Below are 18,089 nucleotides of genomic sequence, written 5' to 3'. Positions count from 1 at the left end.
GTCTTCATTTGGCAGTCCCCAATTAACAGCCAGCTTGGTGGGATCATGAATTTTATCACCCTCTTTCATGATCCCCTACGTCGCTGGACTCCCTGCGACAGGGAGTTCCACAGTTTAGCTCTGCGCTGTCTAGAGAAGGACTCCCTTTAACTGCCCTGCATCTTCCCCGCTGAAAATGTTCAATACAATATAAATATGTTGGAAAAACTTACCGCATTGCGCTTCAATGGATGCCCACAAGCTTGACCAGATCGAGAGGGGCCTAACACCGAGCCATTTATTATCTGATCTATGTACAGTGGTACCTCGAGTTACATACGCTTCAGGTTACATACGCTTCAGGTTACATACGCTTCAGGTTACAGACTCCGCTAACCCAGAAATAGTGTTTCAGGTTAAGAACTTAGATTCAGGATGAGAACAGAAATCGTGTTCCAGCGGCGCAGCAGCAGCAGGAGGCCCCATTAGCTAAAGTGGTGCTTCAGGTTAAGAACAGTTTCAGGTTAAGTACGGACCTCCAGAACGAATTCAGTACTTCCCGAGGTACCACTGTATTCTAGAATTGTTTCTTCCTTTTCCAGGGAAGCCATCAACAGACTGTACGAAGCTGTCCCGGGAGTCAAAGGAACCTGGAAGAAGAAGGTAGGTTTGATATCCGCCCCACCCTCTATGAGATTATAGCATAAAACAGTTATTTTGGACTGGACCACAGCTCAGTGGTAGAACATCTGATTTGCATGTAGAAGGACCCAGGCTCAGTCCTAAAAGTCAGGTAGTTGTTTATTTCCTTGACATCTGATGAGAGGGTGTTCCATAGGGCGGGCGCCACCACCGAGAAGGCCCTCTGCCTGGTTCCCTGTAATCTCACTTCTTGAAATGAGGGAACCACCAGAAGGCCCTCGGAGCTGGACCTCAGTGTCCGGGCTGAACGATGGGGTTAGAGACACTCCTTCAGGTTTACTGGGCCATTTAGGGCTTTCAAGGTCAGCACCAACACTTTGAATTGTGCTCGGAAACGTCCTGGGAGCCAATGTAGGTCTTTGAAGACCAGTGTTATGTGGTCTTGCCAGCCATTCCCAGTCACCAGTCTAGCTGCCGCATTCTGGATTAATTGCAGTTTCCGGGTCACCTTCAAAGGCAGCCCCACGTAGAGCGCATGGCAGTAGTCCAAGCGGGAGATAACCAGAGCATGCACCACTCTGGCCAGACAGTCCGCGGGCAGGGAGGGTCTCATCCTGGGTACCAGATGGAGCTGGTAGACAGCCGCCCTGGACACAGAACTGACCTGTGCCTCCATGGACAGCTGTGATGGAGAAATAGCCATAAAGGACTGAGGGTTTTCACAAGTTGTTTGGCATGACCCTCTCTCTCTTCCCTCTCTCCTCCCAGGCACCTAACAAAGCTCTCTTCTCAATTCTCGGCAAAAGCAACCTCCGTTTCGCTGGCATTAGTATAGCAGTCAACATCTCCATCGATGGGCTGAATCTCATGATCCCTACAACCCGACAGGTAAGCCCTGAATACCCCTCAATATTCCAATATTCCCAGTTGAGGGCCCTTGTCTCGGCTGGTGCTGAGACGTGTCCACCACCCAGGCATGATCCTTGCCAATCAGGGCTCACATAGTGATGTCACTGTGGGCAAATGAAGCCAAAAGTCCACTTCCTGGACCAGCCACAGGGTGTTCCTAGAAAATCAGGGATCTTGCAGTGATTGGGTGATATCGCTGAGCGTCAACGAAGCCAAGTTAGAGTGAGGGCAACGCATCCTGGGCTAGTCATATTTGTGGTCCTAGTCAATCAGGGATCACAAGTTGAACGGATGATGTCACAGAAGGCGATACCTCGTCAGCTGGTCACATGCTTGGTCTAGTTCAGAGAGGGTCAGATTTGATGAAGTGAACATGTGTGTGGCGATCACACACAGGGCCCCCGGACGTTTGACGGTCTATTGACCCTGTGCCACCACTGCGATTGCTTTTTTCCGCTGCCACCACCCCGCATCTCACGGGGACCCACGGAGTCCAGTCAGTTGTTAACATAAACAAATAATTGAGTTTATTTTCAAATGCAGGAACAAGCTTATGGTTTCAGTTAAATTTTCTCAATTCAGTTTCTTATTCTTAGTTCCTAACAACTCCAAACTAATTATTCCAACTATCTATCTGACTCCACCGAACAATTCCTCTCACTCTCTCACAACACAACTCTACCAACCCACAACTATTCCTCCCTCTTCCCTCTTCAACTCTCAAACCTCAACTTCAACTGACTTTCAAAACCTCCCACTCTTTTATTCCCCCCTTGCATTCTCACTGGCCAATCACATCACACCTATTTTAACCCTTTCCTTATGTCCCATCCTAGGAGGCAAACGCGCCACAATGTGTGAGGGCCAACCAAAGTTGTTGACCTTTTTTTAGGGATTTGACCCCAATAAATAAGCCCCCAAAATGGACTTTGGATATGCCTGATCTAGTCAATCAAGGATCATGTGTTGAGGTGATGATGTCACCACAGGCTGATTGCGTGACACACTTCCGTTTCATTGCCGTTTTGGGGGGGAAAACACCTTTCGACAAGGACTACCGTATTTTTCACTCTATAAGACACACCAGGCCACAAGACGCACCTGGTTTTTGGAGGAGGAAAACAAGAAAAAAATATATTCTGAATCTCAGAAGTCAGAACAGCAAGAGGGATCGCTGGGCAGTGAAAGCAGCAATCCCTCTTGCTGTTCTGGCTTCTGGGATAGCTGCGCAGCCTGCATTCGCTCCATAAGACGCACACACATTTCCCCTTACTTTTCAGGAGGGAAAAAGTGAGTCTTATAGAGCAAAAAATACGGTAACTTGTTTGTGAAAATAAGGCCACCCCTGTTTTTTTGAACCCAAAATTAAGAAATCAACATTTTAAACATCAAACAGAACAACCTTGGTATTTTCTTAAATATTCAAAACACTGCCTTTTTTTTGGAGGGGTCGGGTGTCAGCCCAAATTCACAGGAAGAGGAGATAATCTGATGGCGACCCGCATCAGGGACTCTGTCTGCCCGTGAACCAGGAACCTCAGGCCTGGCTGGGACTGGGGGAAGAAATTCAACTTGGTTTGCATTTAAAGCCAAATCTATCGAATCCATTCTTTCCAAAAGAACATGAGAACCGAAAGGCAGCCATCTCTCGAAATCCGCACTGGTCTGAATTTTGCAATGCAGTTTTCCGACCAAGCAAAAATGTGTCAATTAGGGGAAAGGGTGCATAAGAATGAAAATCGCATAGAAAGTTTGTGCTATATTAGGAGAAAGCGCTTGCAAAAATGTGAAGAGTCGTCATAGGGGGGGGAAAAATACGTTTATTGGGGGAAATCCTCACCAAAGCGCTTGTGAACTTTCAAGGTGTTTTTAAAGTGTATATAATTAGAAATGACTGCTAATAATAATAATAATTTATTATTTATACCCCGCCCATCTGGCTGAGTTTCCCCAGCCACTCTGGGCGGCTCCCAATCAAGTATTAAAAACAATACAGCGTTAAATATTAAAAACTTCCCTGAACAGGGCTGCCTTCAGATGTCTTTTAAAGATAAGATAGCTGCTTATTTCCTTCACATCTGGTGGGAGGGTGTTCCCAGGGTGGGCGCCACTACCGAGAAGGCTCTCTGTCTGGTTGCCTGTAACCTTACTTCTCGCAATGAGGGAACCGCCAGAAGGCCCTCGGAGCTGGACCTCAGTGTCCGGGCTGAACGATGGGGGTGGAGATGCTCCTTCAGGGATACTGGGCCGTTTAGGGCTTTCAAGGTCAGCACCAACACTTTGAATTGTACTTGGAAACGTACTGGGAGCCAACGTAGATCTCTCAGAACCGGTGTTATGTGGTCTCGGCGGCCACTCCCAGTCACCAGTCTGGCTGCCACATTCTGAATTAATTGCAGTTTCCGTGTCACTTTCAAAGGTAGCCCCACGTATAGCGCGTTGCAGTAGTCCAAGCGGGAGATAACTAGAGCATGCGCCACTCTGGCAAGACAGTCTGTGGGCAGGGAGGGTCTCATCCTGCGTACCAGATGGAGCTGGTAGACAGCTGTCCTGGACACAGAATTGACCTGCGCCTCCATGGACAGCTGTGAGTCCAGAATGACTCCCAGGCTGCGCACCTGGTCCTTTAGGGGCACAGTGACCCCATTCAGGACCAGGGAGTCATCCACACCTGCCCGCCCCCTGTCCCCCAAAAACAGTACTTCTGTCTTGTCAGGATTCAACCTCAATCTGTGGAGAACTGAAGTTTAAGATTGGGAAAGATGAGAGAATGGGCAGTCCAATGGGCAGCTCCTTCCATCCTACCCAAGTGAGCTGCCCAGGAATGGAGAAACACAGGTTATCAAGCCCCGCCCTCCAGGTGTAGATCAGCCCCTGGATTGGCTGGGCCTAGTGTGAGCTGGGGCTGATGGGAGTTGTAGTCTGAGTCATTGGCCCCTGTGTTGTAGTCTGTGTTGGCCCCTGACCATGGTCACCAAAGCTGGCCCGAGTAAGGTTGTGGAGGGTGGGAATTCAATTTCATTTGTATTTATGGAATTGCCACTTTCCAGAAGAACATGGCAGTCCTTAGATACAGTGGTACCTCTAGTTACGGACGTAATTCGTTCCGGAGGTCCGTTCTTAACCTGAAACTGTTCTTAACCAGAGGCATGCTGTCGCTAATGGGACCTCTTTCCGCCGTTGTGCTGCCGGCACATGATTTCCGTTCTCATCCTGGGGCAAAGTTCTCAACTCGAGGGAACTCTTCTAGGTTAGCGGAGTTTGTAACCTGAAGTGCGTGCCAATGGTTCAGGGATTATGGGAGTTGTAGTCCGGCGTCCTCTTCCAAGTTTGAAGAACGCAGACCTACCGAAACGCCTCTGTTCAGAGGCACGGGTGCCAAAATGCTGGTGGAGTTCCACGAGGGCTTTAAGAAATATATATAAATCTCAGACTGACGCGGAGAGCTGAATTGGAGACTGGGGAAACGAGGAACCAAATGTGTCAGGGAAATGCCATCAGCTCAGGGGCGAGAGGGGAAAAGCCGGACGGATTACAACCGACTCACAGATTGCTGTTAGGGTACCAAGGCGTTGCTCAGCTGTGAAGCCTTACTTTTGATGCCAAAATAAACTTTCTCTGTCCAGAGCGCCACTCTCTCGTGGCTGGCTCATTCACTGGCAGAATCTGTGAGTGGGCGGTCCTTAAACCTTCCCCAGCAGAGTAGTTTCTTGACGCCCAATCTGCACCTCCCCTCTCGGAGCGGAAGCCTACTGCGCAGGGAGGGCGTGGGTAACGGAGGACCTCTCTCCTCCCCACTTTGCCCAGGCCAGATGTCCTGGCACCGCCTCGCCCCCTCCGAGCCCTGAAGCTCCTCTCCACTGGAGGCGTGGTTCCTCTCCTCCGCTGAGGAGGAGCTGCTTCCCACGATCTTTGGGGGGGATTCTCTATAATCCAGCCAGCTTTCCCCCTCTCACCCCTGAGCCCATGGCAGTTCCCTGACAAAATGGAACAGGTCCGCTTCTTCCGGGTGCCATCACATCAGAGAGGGCAGGCTATCTCTGCGGCGTTGGCCGCCGTTGCAGTGGCGCTCCCTGAGAAGACCTCGCCAATCCTTTAGGGGGGTATCTCGCCGCCCCAAGGTTGTCCTGTCCTCCGTTCTGTGCCGAAAGAGGACTGGGCGACCCCAACGTTTGCGAGGAAGGCTTTGCCCCTGAGAGGATTGAGTGCGCATTGATGTGCTCAGTCCCTCTCTCTCTCTCTCCAATTGCTCTATCGACCCAGTCGCTGAGCGATGGCTAAGTCATCTCCATGACCTTCTTTGTCCTCCGTGTCTGTCAAGCTCTTCTCAACGCCTCTCCCTCCCTCCCACCCACCTCTGCCTGTCTCTTTCCATCGCAGATCATCGCGAACCACCACATGCAATCCATCTCCTTCGCTTCGGGGGGTGATACGGTAAGGTGGGGGTTCGAAAGCTTTGTGTGTGTGTCAAACCGCGGGAGCAGTCGGGGAAGAGGCACAGGCCCACACATCTGGGGCGGACGAAACGCAGGACGACCGTAGCCGCATCACGCTTTTCCAAAGCAAAACTACGCCGAAAGGACTGTAGGAATGGGCATGCATGCAAAATAATAATAATAATAATAATAATAATAATAATAATAATAATAATAATAATAATAATAATAATATGTTTATACCCCGCCCATCTGGCTGGGCTTCCCCAGCCACTCTGGGCGGCTTCCAGAAAAATATTAAAATACTGTAATACATCAAACATTAAAAGCTTCCCTAAACAGGGCTGCCTTCAGATGTCTTCTAAAAGTCTGGTAGTTGTTGTTCTCTTTGACATCTGGTGGGAGGGCGTTCCACAGGGCAGGCGCCACCACCAAGAAGGCCCTCTGCCTGGTTCCCTGTAACCTCGCTTCTTGTAGGGAGGGAACCGCCAGAAGGCCCTTGGAGCTGGACCTGAGTGTCCGTGTAGAACGATGGGGGTGGAGACGCTCCTTCAGGTCTGCTGGGCCGAGGCCATTTAGGGCTTTAAAGGTCAGCACCAACACTTTGAATTGTGCTCAGAAACGTACTGGGAGCCAATGTAGGTCTTTCAAGATCGGTGTTATATGGTCTCAGTGGCCGCTCCCAGTCACCAGTCTGGCTGCCGCGTTCTGGATTAGTTGTAGTTTCCGGGTCACCTTCATGATTGCATAGACTCTCGAGGAGGCATAGGCAAACTCGGCCCTCCAGATGTTTTGGGACTACAACTCCCATCATCCCTGACCACTGGTCCTGTTAGCTAGGGATAATGGGAGTTGTAGTCCCAAAACATTTGGAGGGCTGAGTTTGCCTATGCCGGGCATAGGCTCTCGAGGATGAGGGTCTGACCTGCTCCCCTCTCCCAATTAGCTTCCGTCTCCAGGGATCAAAGGAAGAAAGAGAAGTGGCTCAAGAGGAGGCGAGGGGCATGAATGAAATCAACCCCTGGGTCTAAGGCCCGGCCCTGAAATCTCAGCATCTGGGATGCTCCAGGCCTGGCAACCCTGATCAGGAACAATAGGCCCCCAAGGGGAAGTGTAGCTGAAGGAGGAAAGGGAGATCCATCTCTGTCCAGGCAGAGGAAGGTCTTCGCTGGTGTTATGTACTGAGTTGAATATATACTCGGAGCCGAGAGTGGATTTCATGCTCTTTATTCAGCTCATGGTGGTGAGGAGAAATGGAAGTTCCCCCAGGATGTCTGCTTTATATACATTATTTACGCAATGGGCCCCACGTGACTGGCTAATTCCAGGATTCACCTGCAGGCCAATCAAGTTGCGGAGTCACTTCCACCTGGAGCTGGATTGGGTGGCTCCTGTGGACCAATCAGACTGCTGCATTCTGGATCCTATTGTTCTAGGGCCAATCAGACTGCTGCATTCTGAATACTATTGTTCTAGGGCCAACCAGACTGCTGCATTTTGGATCCTATTCAACTCAGTACATAACAGCTGGCCTTCGGAAAAGACCAGGGTGCAACAACGTTTGCTGTTAGCCTCTTCATCCCCACTATTCAATGTGAAAATTGCATTATTCATTCGTTAAAACAACATTCATTTCATTACCCGCTCATTCATATGAATGTTGTTTTCCTCGTTTTCCAGAGGTTTTTCCTCTCCCCTTCGATTTCAATTCCTTTGGTTTCTACGGCTTGTGGCAGTGGCCCCGAAACCAGTTTCGGTGGCTTGCCACCCCTGGTGTTGTCCGCCATTTTGTTTTCCCAGAATCCCCCGGGTACTCTGTCATCCCAGGAAAACTTTGACATGGGAGGGGAGAGACAAATGGGAAAGGCAGCCGCCACACCCTCTAATGGCAGGTCCTATCAGTGACTGGCATTTTTTCCTACTCCTGGGGTGCCCCAGAAAGGAGGCAACGGATTAGCCCTCCCCAACGTTAGTATTCCTCAGAGTGAAAGGTAAAGGTAAAGGACCCCTGGATAGTTAAGTCCAGTCAAAAGCGACTAGGGGGTTGTGGCGCTCATCTCGCTTTCAGGCTGAGGGAGCCGGCGTTTGTCCGCAGACAGCTTTCCGGGTCGTGTGGCCAGCAGGACTAAGTTGCTTCTGGCACATGATGGAAACCAGAGCGCACGGAAACGCCGTTTACCTTCCCGCCACAGCGGTACCTATTTATCTACTTGCCCTGGTGTGCTTTTGAACTGCCAGGTTGGCAGGAGCTGGGACAGAGCAACGGGAGCTCACCCCGTTACGGGGATTCGAACTGCTGACCTTCTGATTGGCAAGCCCAAGAGGCTCAGTGGTTTAGACCACAGCGACACCTTCCTCAGAGTATACCTGTTGAAACTGGTGGAAGTCTTCCCCTGCCTGGAGATGCAATTGGGGGACTGGACTTGGGAAGTAATAATAATAATAATAATAATAATAATAATAATAATAATAATAATTTATTTATACCCCACCCGTCTGGCTGGGTTTCCCCAGCCACTCTGGGCGGCTTTCAACAGAATATTAAAATACAGTGGTACCTCGGGTTAAGTACTTAATTCGTTCCGGAGGTCCGTTCTTAACCTGAAACTGTTCTTAACCTGAAGCACCACTTTAGCTAATGGGGCCTCCTGCTGCTGCTGCGCTGCCGGAGCACAATTTCTGTTCTCATCCTGAAGCAAAGTTCTTAACCTGAAGCACTATTTCTGGGTTAGCAGAGCCTTTAACCTGAAGCATATGTAACCTGAAGCGTATGTAACCCGAGGTACCACTGTACAATAATCTATTAAACATTAAGAGCTTCCCTAAACAGGGCTGCCTTCAGATGTCTTCTAAAAGTCTGGCAGTTGTTTTTCTCTTTGACATCCAATGGGAGGGCATTCCACAGGGACGGCGCCACCACCAAGAAGGCCCTCTGCCTGGTTCCCTGTAACTTGGCTTCTCACAGCGAGGGAACCATCAGAAGGCCCTCGGCGCTGGACCTCAGTGTCCAGGCAGAACGATGGGGGTGGAGACGCTCCTTCAGGTATACTGGACCAAGGCCACTGAGCGGCCGCACCTTTCTTGACAAACACAACCTGGTGCCCTCTAGCTGTCTTGGCCTATGACTCCCACCAGCCCAACAGTCCCCATTTATCATTAGGCCTCTCTGGTTGCCGTGCTTAACGACCCTCCAGAGGCCCGATCACTAATTCTCGCGGGCGTTTGGCCAAACCTCATCTGTTCCAGGAGGCTTTTAGCTAATTGCTCTTTCGCCTTCCCTCCTCTGAGTGCTCCACCGTGATCAATGTTTTCGGATAGTTGACCTTTGGTCGTTTTATAGCTGGTGGGCGAAATCTGGGGTGTAGAATGAGCAAGCACCCCTTTGTTCAACAGGGCTTCTTTCTCGCCTCCAGCGCACCACAAACCCCTCAAATCCGTCTCAGATGTCTGGAGCAGATTGGGGAGGTTGGACAAAGGAACTGGAGCCCTGAAACCAGAGGTTTTGTTGTTGCTGGTGGAAGCGTCTGGTGAGAGGCAGTGTGGTGGAGCGGTTAGAGCAGGGGTCAGCAAACTTTTTCAGCAGGGGGCCGGTCCACTGTCCCTCAGAACTTGTGGGGGGCTGGACTATATGGTTTTTTGGGGGGGGAATGAACGGACTCCTATGCCCCACAAATAACCCAGAGATGCATTTTAAATCAAAGGGCACATTCTACTCATGTAAAAACACGCTGATTCCCGGACCATCCGTAGGCCAGACTGAGAAGGCAATTGGGCCAGATCTGGCCCCCGGGCCTTAGTTTGCCTACCCACGGGTTAGAGCAATGGACTAGGACCTGGGAGGCCAAATCCTGTCTTGGTCAGGAAGCTCACTGGACAACCTTGAGGGCCAGTCACCGCCTCTCAGCCTAACCTACCTCACAGGGTTGCTGAAGATGAAATTTATTACGGTCAGAGACCAGCTTGTGAAACACAAATTGATCTACAATCCCAATAGCAAAACAAACATTTAAAACAATATACAACAATGGATTTTAAGATTTAAAATGCCATAGGCATAAAGTAAAGGTAAAGGGACCCCTGACCATTAGGTCCAGTCGTGGCCGACTCTGGGGTTGTGGTGCTCATCCCATCCAAGGTACTACTGTAGTCCAATTGCCCACAAACCCACAGGTAATCACTTTTGAAAAAGAGCAACATTCACACCCAAATTTTAAAGGCTCTCACAAAATCCTACTGGGGAAAGGCTGTCGCTTCTGTTTTCCATGCAGAAGGTTCCAGGCTGAATCCCTGGCAGAACCATGAGGACTAGTATTTTACTTTACATTTAGAGAAAAAGACCACAGCAAAGCAGTACAGCAGCTGCTACTTTATATGTTGAAGGTCCCACATTAAAACCCCAGCATTTCCTAGTGGGACAGGCAAAGAAAGTCCCTGTCTGAAACCTCAGAGAGTTGCTGCTCTCTGTCAGTGTAGACAATACTGAGTTAGGTAGACCCAATGGTCTGACCATAAAGCTGGACCATAAAGAAGGCTGATCGCCGAAGAATGGATGCTTTTGAATTCTGGTGCTGGAGGAGACTCTTGAGAGTCCCATGGACTGCAAGAAGATCAGACCTCTCCATTCTGAAGGAAACCAGCCCTGAGTGCTCACTGGAAGGACAGATCCTGAAGCTGAGGCTCCAAGACTTTGGCCACCTCAGGAGAAGAGAGGACTCCCTGGAAAAGACCCTGATGTTGGGAAAGATGGAGGGCGCAAGGAGAAGGGGACGACGGAGGACGAGATGGTGGGACAGTGTTCTTGAAGCTGCAAACATGAGTTTGACCAAACTGCGGGAGGCAGTGGAAGACAGGAGTGCCTGGCATGCTCTGGTCCAGGGGGTCCTAAGGTCAGAGTGACCAAGGAAAGTGAACTCCTGTCTGAAGCACGCAGGAGATTTCTGAAGCATTTCCCACCCCTTAGTCAATAAACCAAATGAAAAACCCCATTGCTACTGGAGCGATAGTACCATATTCAGCCGGAACTGAACCTGCATATTATGATCTTTCAGGATCATGGTTATTACATACTGCTATTACGATCATTACAATCATTCTGTTTTTCTGTACACTATCATTTAAAACCTATAGCTCGCCTTTTTTTCACGAGTTTACTTGAAGTGGATTTCGGGTGAAGAACACCGTACAATTCATGGAAACATAACAGGGTGAGATCCTGTTATGTTCATTATTTTATTATTTCGGTTTATCGTTTTTATTTATTAAATCTGCACGCCGCCCTTCATCCAAAGGTCGTGGTGCGGTTCTCAACGTGAAAATACAAAATGTAAACACAAAATACATAATAAAAACAAGAACAGAAAAAACAGACCAATAACCCACCCCATCACTCCCACAAATGTTGGCTTCCTTGAGCAAAAAGTTTGGATGGATTCCTCCCTTTTTCTCTGCAAATAGCTCAATGGGGGCATGTAGATGGTTCTCCTCTCCTCATTCAGTCTCAGCCACAACCCTGTGAGGTACCAGAGAATTTGAGCCTGTCCGTTGGGGGATATAGGAAGCCCCGAACACATATTTTTTAGATGTCCCTTTTACGATGAGGCGCGTAGAGAAACCATTGACCCCCTGCTGGTGAGCCTTGCTGACCTCCCAGTAAAGCAAAAATTTGATCTTCTCCTGTTAGGCAAAGACCACAGGACAACCCGGATGGTTGCCAGATTCTGCGCACAGATCTGTAGGCACAGACCATCCCCCGATTCAATCTAGTTTGTTAGGAAAATTCCCAAACTCAGATCCACAGGTGACTCTGGGTCATTTCTCTAAGGCTGTCTATCTTAAAGTTTTTGTGCTCTTGGGGACGCGGGTGGCGCTGTGGGTTAAACCACAGAGTCTAGGACTTGCCAATCAGAAGGTCGGTGGTTCGAATCCCTGCGACGGGGTGAGCTCCCATTGCTCGGTCCCTGCTCCTGCCAACCTAGCAGTTCGAAAGCACGTCAAAGTGCAAGTAGATAAATAGGTACCACTCCGGCGGGAAGGTAAACGCCGTTTCCGTGCGCTGCTCTGGTTCACCAGAAGCGGCTCAGTCATGCTGGCCACATGAACCGGAAGTTGTACGCCGGCTCCCTCGGCCATTAAAGCGAGATGAGCGCCGCAACCCCAGAGTCGGCCACGACTGGACCTAATGGTCAGGGGTCCCTTTACCTTTACCTTTAGTACCTTGGATCCTCAAAGCCTTGCAAGTTGAAGCTGCGCATTGGTTTCTGAATGTTTTGGAAGTTGAATGGACTTCCAGAACGGATTCCATTCGTCAGCCAAGGTATGACTGTACGTGCAAAGAAGGTTGAGAAATTTGGTAGCATGGGGAAGTGTTGTATTCAGTATAATATCATTTTTTTTCCATTTAAAAGAAACACTCATTTTTTTTCAGTATACAGAAATTGGTAAAAGATTCCACAATAATTGAATTCAATGGTTCGAATATTTTCAATTAAGTTGTTTGTTAAATTATAGCGGAAGCAAAGTGAACAGACAACTCACTTGGTTCTAAAAAATAATTTCATAGTTACAGAGCTCTAAAAGATTATTAATTAAACATATATCGGGGTTTAATGATGGAAATGGGGAGGTGGTGGTTAAAAATCCGAGGTTTGAAAGCGAATTGGAATTGTTATTGTAGGATGGTGATTACCGCCAGTATATGGGAAGCTATTTTTGCAAATGAGCTTAAACTTCTCCATTTCTACCCCTTTGAGGGAAAATTGTTCTGCAGGTTTACATAATTGGTATTTAACTCCTTTCAAATTAAGCCAAATGAATAGGTTAATGTCAGAGCTGTGCTGCATCTGATTTTCATATATGGCTATATAAAAAGCCCAAAGTTATTGGAAGGGAATTGCTCAGAATCTTCCAAGGGCTGATAAGGACATGCTGCTATCACCTCTGTTAAGGTCAACCCCACATCCCTCCCCACGATGCAATGCTAGTGCAAAATCCCTCATACCTACGGGACCGTCTCTCCCGGTCTGCCCCACGGAGAGCCTCAAGGTCCATAAATAGCAACACCCTAGCGGTCCCGGGTCCTAAGGAAGTCAAATTAGCCTCAACCAGAGCCAGGGCCTTTTCAACACTGGCCCCGGCCTGGTGGAACGCTCTGCCTCATGAGACCAGGGCCCTGCAGGATCTGATTTCTTTCCGCAGGGCCTGTAAGACAGAGTTGTTTTGCCTGGCCTTTGGCTTGGAGCCAATTTGATTCCCTCCCCCTCTTTCTTTTTCCTTTCTCCTCCTGTGATGAGGCTGCATTTTAATATTTTAATGTTTCAATGTTTTAATATTTTAATCTTGTTTTTAAGTTGCATTCATTCAACTTGGTTTTTATTATTGCTTGTTAGCTGCCCTGAGCCCGGCCTTGGCTGGGGAGGTAAAGGTAAAGGTAAAGGTAAAGGTACCCCTGCCCGTACGGGCCAGTCGTGTCCGACTCTAGGGTTGCGTGCTCATCTCGCTCTAGAGGCCGCGAGCCAGCGCTGTCCGAAGACACTTCCGGGTCACGTGGCCAGCGTGACGAAGCTGCAGCTGGCGAGCCAGCACCAGCGCAGCACACGGAAACGCCGTTTACCTTCCCGCTATAAAGCGGTCCCTATTTATCTACTTGCACTTGGGGGTGCTTTCGAACTGCTAGGTGGGCAGGAGCTGGGACCGAATGTCGGGAGCGCACCCCGCCGCGGGGATTCGAACCGCTGACCATACGATCAGCAAGTCCTAGGCACTGAGGTTTTACCCACAGCGCCACCCACGTCCCTTTGGCTGGGGAGAGCGGGGTATAAATAAAAATTCTTATTATTATTAAGATTTGATGGGTAACTTTGGAAGCAAGTCAATTCTTCCTGGGAGCGTGCCCGAGGGTCTCCATCTGATGAGGTGGTGGAAGGTTGCCACAACTTTTGCTCTGCCATCAGTTCTGAAGGTGGAAGGGCAAGAAGCCAGTGGGAGGTGGGCTTGCAGGAAGTCACAGAGCCCCTGGACCCCCAAACCACCCCCTTGTACCCTGGACGCCTCCCTTGAAAAGGTGAAAATGCACACCAGCCCTAGAACTGCACCCTTATTTGTGGCCATGATCCGTAGGGGGACACCACTGGGGAGGGTCGGTGCCACAAACAAGGGGAGCAGTGGTAAGGCTGCTTTGAGCAGGGCTCAGGCAAGGGGACGCGGGTGGCGCTGTGGGTTAAACCACAGAGCCTAGGGCTTGCCGATCAGAAGGTCAGCGGTTCAAATCCCTGCGATGACGGGGTGAGCTCCCGTTGCTCGGTCCCTGCTCCTGCCAACCTAGCAGTTCAAAAGTGCAAGTAGATAAATAGGTACCGCTCTGGCGGGAAGGTAAACGGCGTTTCCGTGCGCTGCGGCTTAGTCCTGCTGACCGCATGACCCGGAAGCTGTATGCCGGCTCCCTCGGCCAATAAAGCAAGATGACCACCGCAACCCCAGAGTCGTCCACGACTGGACCTAACGGTCAGGGTTACCTTTACCTTTACATATTCAAACTTTCCATGTTGGCAACACACTTTTTGGATGTGTGACACAGACAAGATGATCCTTGGGGTCTCTTCCAATTCTACAATTATATGATTTCATGAACCACCACCCCCCGCTCCTGTTTCTGTGGGCAGAGACTTTCGTAAAATCACAGAATCTTTAGAGCTGGAAGGTACCCGAGGGTAAACGGCGTTTCCGTGCGCTGCTCTGGTTCACCAGAAGCGGCTTGGTCCTGCTGGCCACATGACCCGGAAGCTGTACGCCGGCTCCCTCGGCCAATAAAGCGAGATGAGCGCCGCAACCCCAGAGTCGGCCACGACTGGACCTAATGGTCAGGGGTCCCTTTACCTTTAAGGCAAGGAGAAGACCTTGGGGGGAGGTCAAGGTGGAAGTTCAGGACCACGGACAGCACTCCAGCAGCTGAGTCCAGGTTGCCTCAGCAAGGTCTTTGCGCAGCTGAGTTTGATTTATAGCAAGGTGATGTAGTCACTGATAGGATGCCCCATCTGTCTGAGTGCAACCTGCTGGATCGTTAAAGGGCTGAGGTATTCTGTTGCACCTGCCAACTCCTTCAGCATATTATTATTTATGTAAATGAAGGGATTCTGGCAAGAGAAGTGATGCATCTCAAAACAAAACCCACTTAGACTTCTTTATTATGTGTCTCATGGAACTAGTGTGAGGGACACGAGTGGCGCTGTGGTCTAACCCACTGAGCCCCTTGGGCTTGCCAATCAAAAAGTTGGCGGTTCGAATCCCTGCGACGGAGTGAGTGAGCTCTGTCCCAGCTCCTGCCAACCTAGCAGTTCGAAAGCACGCCAGCGCAAGTAGATAAATAGGTACCACTCCGGCGGGAAGGTAAACGGTGTTTCCATGCGCTCTGGTTTCCGTCACGGTGTCTCGTTGCACCAGAAGCGGTTTAGTCCCACTGGCCACATGACCCAGAAAGCTGTCTGTGGACCAACTCCCTGAAAGCGAGATGAGCACCGCAACCCCCTAGTCGCCTTTGACTGGACTTAACCGTCCAGGGGTCCTTTACCTTTACCTTGGTGTGGTGTATTGGTTAGAGTGCAAGATTACAACCTGGTACGGCAGGGTTTGCATCTCCACTCAGCCAGGTACATGTACTGGGTGATGTTTGGTGACCCTCATCTCAGGCTAAGACGACTTTGCAATGGGAAGGGAGGAAACCACACATGCCTCATTGGGCTCCTTGCAGGAAAGAAATATAACCATAAATGTAAATAAGTGCAGGAGCCTATTTACAACTTGCCATTTTGCAGGTATCTTCCATCATCCATAGGGACGTGGGTGGCGCTGTGGGTTAAACCACAGAGCCTAGGACTTTCCGATCAGAAGGTCGGCGGTTCAAATCCCCGCAATGACAGGGTGAGCTCCCGTTGCTCGGTCCCTGCTCCTGCCAACCTAGCAGTTCGAAAGCACATCAAAGTGCAAGTAGATAAATAGGTACCGCTCCGGCGGGAAGGTAAACGGCGTTTCCGTGTGCTGCTCTGGTTCGCCAGAAGCGGCTTAGTCCTGCTGGCCACATGACCCGGAAGCTGTACACCGGCTCACTCAGCCAATAAAGCGAGATGAGCGCCGCAACCCCAGAGTCAGCCACGACTGGACCTAATGGTCAGGGGTCCCTTTACTTTACCTTACTCATCATCCATTGCTGCTACATTCTTGTGGCCAAAGTCTACAGGATTGCGTGTGTTTTTCATCCCCCGGGAACTTGCGCTCCATAATCTTTGTAACCGCGCCAAACAAAGAGTTGTTGTTTGAATGTATTTATATCCTGCCTTTCTCCCAAACTGGGATTCAACGCAGCTCCCAGCGTTTACAAACACACAGAATGATGAAATCAAACTAGCTGGAAATAATTTGGACACAGCAGAACACATTTAAAACCGGGAATTAAAATTAAAAGCAACATTACCTTAGTTTCCAAAGGCCTGTCTGAATAAGGATGTAAGTGAAAGTATAACAAGGAGGGAACCAATCTGGCCTCTTGGGAGAGCGATTCCGCAATAGGGGGCTGCCACAGAAAAGGCCCTGTCTCTCGTGCCACCACCAACCGTGCCTCTGATGTTGATGAGACCGAGAGGAGGTGCTCAGCCGAGGACCTTAGCACTTGGGCTGGCGCATATTGTGCTCAGATTTAAAACAGAAATCCTACATGAAAACAAAAATGTGTTTCGTCCTCCGCCTTTCTCCCTCTTCAGCTGTCATTTCTGCTAATGAGAATCAGCGGGGTAGATGAGCTGGAAATAATGCCAATATATTTCACATCTGGCAACCGACGTATCCCTTTGGTTTCAGATAGTAGATGAGTCTCAAAAACCCGGAACATGTATCTTGTGCTCTAAGAGGCTTGTTTTGGTCATAATTGAGTATAAATCCCAGAGTTAACTTCCTGTAAATGAAAACTGGTGTCCTGGGCTTCTACTCATGTACTATCTGAAACCAAAGAGAGACAATGGCTGCCAGATGTGATTTCCTCCCCAGCTCTCCTACTCCACTCTATCTTTCACCCCTTAACTCTCCTTTCTTCATTGGACTTTTGGACAGGACACAACTGACTACGTGGCTTACGTTGCAAAGGACCCCATCAATCAACGAGGTGAGAGAAACCCCACAATGAGGGACTTAAGGAAAGGACTGGAACACACTCACACACACCCCAGGTTGCTCTGAAAACTTGATCATGCAATACGAACGCTAAGTATTTCTTACAGCAATTTGCAAGAATCAAAATTTGTACCCTGTGTGGTCAACCTGTCTCGTATCTCCTTCAGTCCCCCAACACAAGCAAGGATACCTTTCCAAAAATCCCGAAGAATCTTCTCAGAAGCCTCTTTGCTATCAAAGAGGATCCACCTACACAGGTGTCTAAGTGAGAAGAGAAAGTAGGCTTTGCTATTTAGCAGTTACAGTGGACGCTCGGGTTGCGAACGTGATCCGTGCGAGATGCACGTCCGCAACCCACAGAGTCCGCAACTCACAGCGGCGTGTCTGTGCACGTGCGGGTTGCGATTCGGCGCGTCTGAGCAAGCGCAAAGCGCGATTTAGCGCTTCTGCGCATGCGTGACTGCCGAAACCCGGAAGTAACCCGTTCCGGTACTTCCGGGTTTTGGCGGTCCGCAACCCCAAAAAATACAATAATAATAATAAATTTTTATTTATACCCTGCCCTCCCCAGCCAAGACTGGGCTCAGGGCGGCTAACAACCAACAATAAAAACAAGTTGATTAAAATACAATTTAAAAGATTAAGATACAACATTAAAACATTAGGATGCAGTCTCTTCATAGGAGGAGAAAGGAAAAAGAAAGAGGGGGAGGGAATCAAACTGATTCTAAGCCAAAGGCCAGGTGGAACAATTCTGTCTTACAGGCCCTGCGGAAAGAAATCAGATCCCGCAGGGCCCTGGTCTCATGAGACAGAGCGTTCCACCAGGCCGGGGGCAGTGCTGAAAAGGCCCTGGCTCTGGTTGAGGCTAATCTAACTTCCTTAGGACCCGGGACCACTAGGGTGTTGCTATTTATGGACCTTAAGGTCCTCCGTGGGGCATACCAGGAGAATGAAGCATCTGTAACC

At 49.5% G+C, this 18,089-nt stretch overlaps 2 protein-coding genes across 3 annotated transcripts in view; both read left to right on the top strand.

The window, feature by feature from the left end:
- Window positions 1-18,089, top strand: part of LOC310753528 (uncharacterized protein) — a 159,643-nt gene that overhangs the window by 38,755 nt on the left and 102,799 nt on the right. The gene's annotated exons all lie outside the window — the stretch shown is intronic.
- SHC2 (SHC adaptor protein 2) overlaps window positions 581-18,089 on the top strand; it is a 29,368-nt gene continuing 11,859 nt past the window's right edge. The window contains exons 1-4 of the mRNA XM_083594718.1: window positions 581-642; window positions 1,390-1,509; window positions 5,911-5,964; window positions 17,061-17,112. Of these exons, the coding sequence (XP_083450844.1) occupies window positions 1,489-1,509; window positions 5,911-5,964; window positions 17,061-17,112 (127 nt within the window). The 5' untranslated portion in view covers window positions 581-642; window positions 1,390-1,488. The remainder of the gene's footprint in view (window positions 643-1,389; window positions 1,510-5,910; window positions 5,965-17,060; window positions 17,113-18,089) is intronic.

This window comes from Podarcis filfolensis, assembly GCF_964270895.1.
Source record: "Podarcis filfolensis genome assembly, chromosome: 18".
In the NCBI taxonomy this organism is placed as follows: Eukaryota; Metazoa; Chordata; class Lepidosauria; order Squamata; family Lacertidae; genus Podarcis; species Podarcis filfolensis.
This window is presented reverse-complemented; position numbering and strand designations above follow the sequence as displayed.